The 9,145-nt window shown below is 35.3% G+C and overlaps 1 protein-coding gene across 1 annotated transcript in view; it reads left to right on the top strand.

Annotated features, from left to right (window-relative positions):
- The first annotated feature begins 665 nt into the window (after positions 1-665).
- The window catches only part of LOC106677880 (matrix metalloproteinase-19-like), a 14,636-nt gene continuing 6,156 nt past the window's right edge, over positions 666-9,145 (top strand). The window contains exons 1-5 of the mRNA XM_067047826.1: positions 666-795; positions 3,393-3,497; positions 4,146-4,292; positions 6,141-6,302; positions 6,739-6,887. Coding sequence (XP_066903927.1) covers positions 666-795; positions 3,393-3,497; positions 4,146-4,292; positions 6,141-6,302; positions 6,739-6,887 — 693 coding nt within the window. The remainder of the gene's footprint in view (positions 796-3,392; positions 3,498-4,145; positions 4,293-6,140; positions 6,303-6,738; positions 6,888-9,145) is intronic.

Genomic DNA, 9,145 nt, shown 5'->3' with positions numbered 1-9,145 from the left:
ATTAGGTAATTAAATCCCTTACAAAAAAAAATAATAAAAACATAAAAGGAAACCATTCTCATAGAAATAAAAATTGTGTTAGCTTTTAGAACCTTTTCAAACTCCTGTAAGCCATATGACATAAAATATCCTTCTTTCTTAAATTTTGAGAAAATGATAATAAAATTTATGACATTATAATGTTTTTTATTCAATTACCTAGAAACAAAATAAAAATCACAGAAAAGGAAATTATTCTGAATTTTATACCCTTTCGGAATTGATGTCAAACATAAGAAAACATCAAATACTGGCATAATGCCTCTATCTTTCATTAAATTATATACCGTAAAAATAGAGTTGAAGAAATTGATAAACAAAAAAAAAAAGAAAAAGCGAAATGCAGATATTTAATATGTTGTTCTTGGATGAGAATGAAGTAAACACGATTTATTTAATCAATTCCCTTGACATTTATTAAAAAAATATTATAATCAGTGGGGTTTAAAAGAAATAAGGACAACTTAGAAAACTTAATAAAAATAATTATTTTATTTGCTTGTCAGAAGAATACATCTGGGATAGGAACAGCTTGAGTTCTGTGAAGATTACAATAATTATTGATATTTATATTCCTAGATATTTAAGATATATTACATGTTATATAACTTATGATTTCTTCGCAGATGTACCTCTCGCGGATCGGCTACCTAAAACAAGCAGCGAGGAACCCTTCATTCGGACAGCTTCAGCCTCAGGAGACCTCAACTGAAACCATAAAGGAATTTCAGTCTTACTCAGGAACTAATGTAAGAGGTGAGTACAGAAGTTCATTGAAGCCGTTCCTAAATGTTCGTTCCAACACGAGTTTAGACAAGGCTCGCCAGGCAAGGGTAGCAGGGACAGACATAAAAGCATTTTCATGTATAGACACATGTTGACATCAAATTAAAGATAATAGTTATTTTATTTTATTTTTTTTCGGCCAAGACTCCCATTGGAGTCCTATACTGCCTAACCATGGTTGGGGGTCAAAGTTCTTCATTTTGTGGGACCGCCACTCAATGAAAAAAGTCAACGTCTCAGGCTGGATTCGAACCGGCACCGCCAATAGACATCAAATTGGTAAGACTGTGTCTTAACCACTGAGCTATGGGCGGTATTTTATCCTAACAAACCATAATTCATATTATAACTGCTGCTACCCATGAAGGTCAGAGATGCATAACTTTCTAAGTAAGAACTATTACTAGACCAACGGTTGTGGAAGGGTGTGATTTAGTCCAAATCTCGCTCGACCTCCAAATTCCCCCCTAATTAAGTGACCCATTAATAGTATTGACAGGTATAGGCGGTTTTACATTTAGAAAAATTATGTTTTTTTTAATTCGACTGCTTATTCAGTCCATAAGTGTGGTTTACCGGTTTTGGGAGGTAGCAGATAAATGTTTTCCTATATGAAAGGTTTCTCACAAAAGTGATAGATATTTGTGAGGCATAAGGTTAAACTTTCTCATCATCCGGTAATTTCTTATGTATAGATTATTCCAAGTAAACCACAATGGTCCCTATTCATCTCTCTATTCACAGTCCGCTGGTGTTCCTCAAGATAGTATCCTCGGTCCCACCGTCTATACAGCTGACATCCCCAACCAATCCTAACACTATTCTCATCACGTATGCCGATGACATATGTGTACTCACAGTTAATAGTGACCCTTTAATTGAATTCCAAACTCTCCAATCCATTATCATAGCCCTCGAAGAATGGTGTCGTAATTGGAGGACTAAAATAAGTCTCAACAAATCCCATCAAATCACCTTTACCCCTCGTCGTAAACCTGCGGACTGCTCTATAGTTTCCTTTACTAATGTTGTTAGACAGGTAAGCTTCCTATGGGTCGATCAAATCGTAGATGGGAAGATTTCTTGAAGCTTATTATTTAAGGTTTAAGTTCAGCATAAAAACGTATCCAAGTAAATAAAATATTTTAAATTAATAGTTTAAACCTATTTCTTAGCTCGGGGAGATTTATTGATATCGAACATTAAGTTTGGCTATTTTGATCGAGTCTGGCACCCAGGACTGCTATACAAGATCCGTAAATTCCTACCCCCTACATATTATCTCATCATCCGTTCTTATCTCTCAGACAGGTTATTTCAAGTAAATCACAACAGCGCTTATTCATCCCTGTTTCCTCAGTCTGCTGGTGTACCTCAGGATAGTATCCCTGGCCCTAACCTTTATACAGTTTTTACAGCTCACATCCCAACCCATCCTAACACTATTCTCACCACGTATGCCGATGACATATGCCTATTGTCAGTGAATAATGATCCTTCCAGTGTATCCCAATCCCTTCAATCCCACATCACCACCCTTGAAGAATGGTGCCAAAACTGGAGGATTAAAATAAATTCCTATAAATCCCACCAAATCACATTTACCCTTCGTCGTAAACCTTCGTCTTGCCCTATAGTATCTTTTAATAATACCCCACTTATTCCTGTTGAACAGATCCGTTACTTAGGACTAAAGCTGGACAAACGACTGACATGGAATCCTCATACAAGACTGAAAACACAGAAAACTTCTCGTCGATTCCGACTATTACAACATTTACTAGACAAACAGTCCAAACTTACAATCCATTACAAAAGACTGATCTACATGACAATAATAAGGCCTATCTGGACATACCGAGTTGAGCTTTGTGGCTCCACTTATCCTTTGAATACCTCTTGTATCCAATCCTTACAAACCAAAATCATCATTACTTACTTTGTCACAAATAAAATCATCCATAAAGACCTTAATGTTCCCTATGTAACTGATCTAGCCCGAACCAGATATCAATCCTTCCATCTCCCTGACTACCAAAACCCTCTTGTTTCTAGCCTTGCTTCTTTTTCTATTCCTGACAATCTTCCGAGGCGCCTAAAAAGGAAATGGGCACGAGACCTGCTAGTGTAAAAATGTCATTAGAGTGCTACCAGTGTTTAGTTCTCTACATGCCTGTCCATTCCATTGTAACTGAGATCAAATTTACTAAATGTATTATAATGTACAGTTATAAATATATTTAAAAAAAAATTATTGGCACGTTTAGGCGGTTTTACATTTAGAAAAATTATGTGATTTGTTTTCAATTTCACAGCTTATAAGTCCTCCAGTGTGGTTTGCCAGGTTTGGGAGGTACCAGATAAATGTTTTCCTATATGAATGGTCTCTCGCAGTGATAATTGTTTGTGAGGTATAAGTTTAAAATACATTTTACAATTTAGGGATATTAAATGGTTGTTATAGATAGATGCAGGGAGTGAAAATAAGGGTCTGCTTCTTATATTCCTAAATTCTTTGATTTTTAATATTTGGTTACGGTTCGCAATAAGCATTATTTATTTTCCAGGAGAATTGGATGATGAAATGCAACGTACTCAGAGTTTGCCTAGATGTGGGGTGGAAGACAAAGGATTCAGAACTGAAACAAGAAGCAAGCGGTATGCAAATCGAGGTATTTATTTAATCAGCAACATAATTTACTCTTTCACTGGTTACATGAAATACTAGTATCAGTGCAATGTTCTTTTAATTCCCATTGAAGTAATTTTTTTGGCCTTTTAAATAATTATTGTTGTTTTTACTTAGGTACGTAAGTGAACAAAGTAAATGGAAAATTAAAAAGATGTTCAATGAAACGTACAAATTATATAAGAATAATAAAAGTTTATAGGCAATAAATGAAAACGGAAATAATAACAGATAAAAAGAAAAAATACAAAATACTGTAAAAATGAAGAGATGGAAAAATCTTAGCGTGTACTGTATTTTATATTTCTTTTTTCTATTTGTTATTTCAAATCCGATGAATTTATGATGCTTAAAATAATATGCAGGTTTTGACAATACTACGACTGCACAAATGCAATAGAAAATTTATAAAATTTTGTTTAAGGCAAACTTTTGGCTATACTTGCTTCTTAGTGTTTTAAGTTATCATAAGTTTTAGAAGTTAAAAAAGTACATAAAATATTTATTAATCATAATTTTATTACTAGTCATTGTATCTATATTATAAGAATAAAATGAAGTGAGGTTTGTTTTTCTAATATCCTTTAGAGTAGAAAATAGCCTAGTTATTGACGAGTTTAAAATTGTTCAGGTAACTTTTGGACAACCAAAGATCTCACATACCGGATCTTCAAATATCCCAGCCGCCTTTACAGAAATTTAACTGAGTTGGCATTGAAGAAGGCCTTCAACTTGTGGTCTGATGTCACACCCCTCACATTCACACAAATGAGTTCTGGTATGTTGGCATACATTTTTCACTGGTATACAAAACTTGAATTAATAATTTAATCTGAATGTTTTATTGAAATCAAATAAATTAACAGCAAAGGTTATACCTGATTTAAAACAGAGAAATGTTTAAAAAAAAAAATTTAAATAGCATCGTACTTATATTTTAGATGATTAATATCAGAAGGTTTTTTTGTTTTTTTTTACAATATAGTTCTATTCCCAATCAGGCCCTAAATAAATGACTTATAAGAAAATTAATATAAAATGGTATAAAGTAGGTCGCCCAAGTATAGCCTACCTAAGATTTGAGCAACTGTAACCGGCTTCATATTTAGACTACGGCTTGAGTAATACATCTACTTTCAAAATTAAATAAGGAAATCAATTAAGGAGACACTTTAGGAGGAATTTCGGGTGTTACCCAAACCATTATCGATAGGCCGTATTAAGACCACGGGTTCAAAATATGGACTCCACAATGAACATTATATTGTTACCAAGTAAAAATTTAAATTAAATTTTAACAAGATTCCAATCATAAAAAAAAAGTTGTAGAAGGTATTAATATCATATTAATAAATGTAGGCGGTTACTCTTCCCATTCTGGACACACATAAGCCCAGTCAAGTCGCCTGTAATACCCACCTAATAAGTGGTGGACATAAGTTTGATACATGAAGGACAAACGGATATTAAGCCCTTCATGCACACAAAAGTGAAAACTATTCTTTTCAGACTCTTGGGCGATACTGGCATCTCTACAGCAGCAAGCCTGTAAAGCCCACAAGGTTCTTATACTTGTATTTAGGATTTAATAATAAAAACTGGGATTCATCTTTTGATACCTCATTTATCAAAATATATATATTTTCATTATAATTAGGACAATTTTGTTTATCTGATAATTCATCTTCCCCTTATTTAAAGCCATATGCATCAAAGAGAAAAGTGATAAATTCGTTCTAATTACCAAAGTTTTTTTTATTGTATTTAACTGAAAATGTTTCAAAATATGAAATATAAAAGCAATATTTCATAAATTTTTACTCCATTTTGGATTTATAATAACTAGAGGAATGGAATCTAATTATTTTCCACAACATGAAAATATTTGGAATGTTCAAGGCATAATACACATAGAAATTAACACATTGATAAAATATATCTTTTCTTTTTTTTATGATATACTAATAAGCATCTGCGAGCTTTCTTTGATGAAGTTTATTTATTTTTATGTATTTTTTTTTTTTATTTCCTTCATTTATTTATTATCATTCTTTTTTTATTTTATTTTAGTATGAATGTGATCATTCATCAGTCTTAACTATTGCCCACAATAGAGTGAGAGATTGTAATATATATCAATTAAATAAAGTTTAAAAAAAAAATAATGCTTCTGACTTTTCTAGCTCTAATTACCTCTTTACTGCTGTCGGAAACATAACTGTTCATTTTTTTAGATTTTTGTATGTTATTTTGCCCTGGGACTATTTGCGATCACCTCTTTTCATCGACTGTGTGCCCAATATGAATGAGTATAATATGCGCTTTAGTGATAAATGCCTAAGGGGTGCATCTATGCGTTTATGATACAAATGGGTTGTGATAAATTTTAACAAAGACGGTTGACTGACAAATAATTTTAATTGACGAATTAGGGTAATTTGTGGACTGATATAAATGCCCTAGACAGAATTTCCTGTATAAAGTTGTTTTTTATATGATTTGGTTCTAAAATTATCCTTGATGATGGCCGAATTGGCCGGAACGTCGGACTTATAAAGGAAGAAAAATGTTTTGAGACTCAAATGGATAAAATTTGATTTACTTAAACAATAAAATGTGTACACAGGTCCAGTAAATATTGAGATCAGTTTTGTGTGGGGATATCACCATGATGCCACTCCATTTGATGGACCCGGTAACATCCTCGCTCATGCAACTTCACCTTTCAGAGGCGTTAGCTACGTACATTTTGATGACACCGAAAATTGGACTTTCAACAGCTACAGTGGTGAGTTTTGTCTACAAGTAGTTTTGCAAATTAACTTATTGCTGGGAGCGTTCAGTGATGAAAACACACTAACAATTATTTAGCGTGTAAATACACAATTCAAAAATATGCTTCACTTATTAGCACGTGTTCTTTAATAATTGAATCCTTTCCCTATCTCTTTCCTACCCTACAAATATCTCCTATTTAAATCTACGGTCGACAAATTCCTTATCATTAACTTTTATATATATTTATATTTTATATTTCATTATATTATATTAGCTTTATATTTCGTCATATCACATAGAACGTAATTTTTTGTTGGTATTATTAGTATAATTTGAATGAATACACTGACATTTTGTTAATTAAAGTATTATTTATAAATTTCCTTGTTTAAATATTTTTTACTAATTTAACATGGCAATTAATAAGGTTTTTATTTTATTGATAGGATTTAACCTATTTCAAGTAGCAGCGCATGAGTTTGGCCATGCGCTCGGGCTGGTTCATTCATATTCACTGTCAGACGTAATGGCATCGCACTACAATGGCTATCGACCAGACTTCAAACTCCATGGAGGTGATATTTATGCTATTCAGGTAGGAATTTATAATTATTAATACCAAATAGTCATTTAAGTAAGATTTATTATTTTTACTACGATAGAACAAAATATACACAACCAAGTTTAGCCAACTTGTCAGCTTGCTCATTACCATCTATGCCAACATGGCCTGGTATCCACTGCAGAGCTATAGCCCTTCCTCTTTTCTTCATGATAGCAGCCATGTTTCTGCACTTTTCTTCCGTGGGTGACTCTGCGGCACCTGGTGTTGTTATTTTTTGTATTACAGCTTGGGAGTCGCTGAAGATTACCGTGTTGTCATTGCATTGAATAGTGGCTTCCATCGCAAAGCAGATAGCCTGCATTTCTGCATCATAATTATCACATCCAGCTCCAACGGGAAATGACAATTGGAAGTTGATCCAGTATACACCTGCTCCAGCTCCCTTGTTAATACCGGACGCAGACCGGTATAAATGTGTAGCCATTGCTCTATGGGGTATAGCTCATAAATTGTTTTTATTGCAGTAGCTCTAAGCTCGAGTTCAGGGCAATCTTTCTTGATACGACCACATGGCAGTTTGAGTCGCCCGTAGACTTCAGCGGAACCGTGCTTTGGCATGTAGGAGATGCTTATATTCTGTCTTTCATCAGTTGGTAGGTCTATCTGGTGAAGCATTTCCTCAGCTGTAATGGGAGTCCACTGATTCACCACCAGTGATTATACGTAAGGCTTGATTTTGAACTTTGTCTAACTTTTCTAACGCTGCTTTGGAGGAGGTTATTAAAAGTTCAGCTCCATACTCCAGATTAGGCCGTACGTAAGATTCGTAGGCCGTACTGAGTACGTATTGGGATGCTCCCCATTTAGTCCCTGTTACCCTTTTCATCAGCTTCAGTTTTGATTGTTTTTTCTGAGTTGCTTTATGGATTTGTTTTAGCCAGGTCAGCTTAGAGTCCAGTGTGATCCCTAAATAACTTGCTTTATCAGTTCTTCGCCTTTAAAGTATAAATGAACCTCATGTTTTTTTGTACTAAGTCTTAACACTTGAGACACAGTTTTTCGTGGATTAACTGTCATTCCATTTTCTTTCACTCAGTGGTGTAGCGTGTTCATGACTTTATTTAGAGTTTCTTCCAGACCACCCATACTAGAACTTGTTCTCCAGATAGCCAGGTCATCCGCAAAAAGAAGTGCTTGAATCCCAGGGTGATTAATCATTATCCTCTCAACCCAATCATTAATCATTATGTTGAATAAATAAGGACTTAGGACTGAGCCCTGTGGTACACCTTGTTTGGTTTGCCGATAACTGGACACCAAAGCGGATCTTAATAAATCTCTGTCCCAGGAAAGATCGAATCCACGAAACCTTTCAACTAAGTAATAAGTTTTTTCCTCCATACGCAGTCGAAAGCAGCTTGGAAGTCAATAAACAGTGCAAGTGTTCACTTCCTGAGAGAATCTGATGACCTCCTCAACCGTGTTTCTCGTCTTCCTGAAACCCGTGTCTGTCTGAAAGAAGTTTTTTTGGCTCGAGATATTGTTGTAGACGCGCTATAACCATTCGTTCTACCAGTTTACAGAGTGTGCTCTGATATGTATGAGAGGCACCAGCTGGAGTTTTTGTAACTTAAAATAATTTCTTTTGTCGGCATCCCAAAGATACCGCCGGACCTAGGCAAAAATCCGTCGGCAACAGATCTAAAGAAATGTACAAAGATATATAGATAACAGAGGGTATGCACCCTCTGGGACACGGTCAACCGTGTAGGCAGAGTTAAACAAACAAACAGCCCTTATCTTGCACGTGGCCAGTTTAGATATTAGAAAGTACAGAGAAATAGCCGCCGTAATTGATAACAAATAAACACCCCTTATCTCACACGGGGCCTCTCTACAAACCTCGGGAAAAATAAAGTAAGCCGCCAGAAGCCAGAAGAAACTTTTAAAGATGAAAGGTAGGAAAAAAGACCGACTTTCGTCGAAGGTCATTGGAGCTTCTCACCCCCTCTGAAAATAGAGGAACCAATCAGAGGACAGAAATCAAAAGGAGGAGTCAGAAGGAGAGGGGAGAAAATTAACAAAAAGGGAGGAAAAAGAGGTTTTGGACACAGTCAGAGTAGAGGAGAGAGTCGAGGCGGACAGAGTCTGGGAGAGAGCCGGACGGTAGAGACACAGGTTGAGGGAGTCCGGGGTTGAAGACAGAGTTAGGAGGAGGGGTGACGAAGGAAGAGAGAGCGGCAGCCAGGAGACGGATATGGACGCTCTTCTGCGACAACCGCCAAGCC

This window comes from Halyomorpha halys, unplaced genomic scaffold (genome assembly GCF_000696795.3).
Source record: "Halyomorpha halys isolate HHAL.00 unplaced genomic scaffold, Hhal_1.1 Scaffold111.1, whole genome shotgun sequence".
NCBI classification, from domain to species: Eukaryota; Metazoa; Arthropoda; class Insecta; order Hemiptera; family Pentatomidae; genus Halyomorpha; species Halyomorpha halys.
Note: the sequence above shows the minus strand (reverse complement) of the source record. Positions and strands in the feature narration are given on the sequence as shown.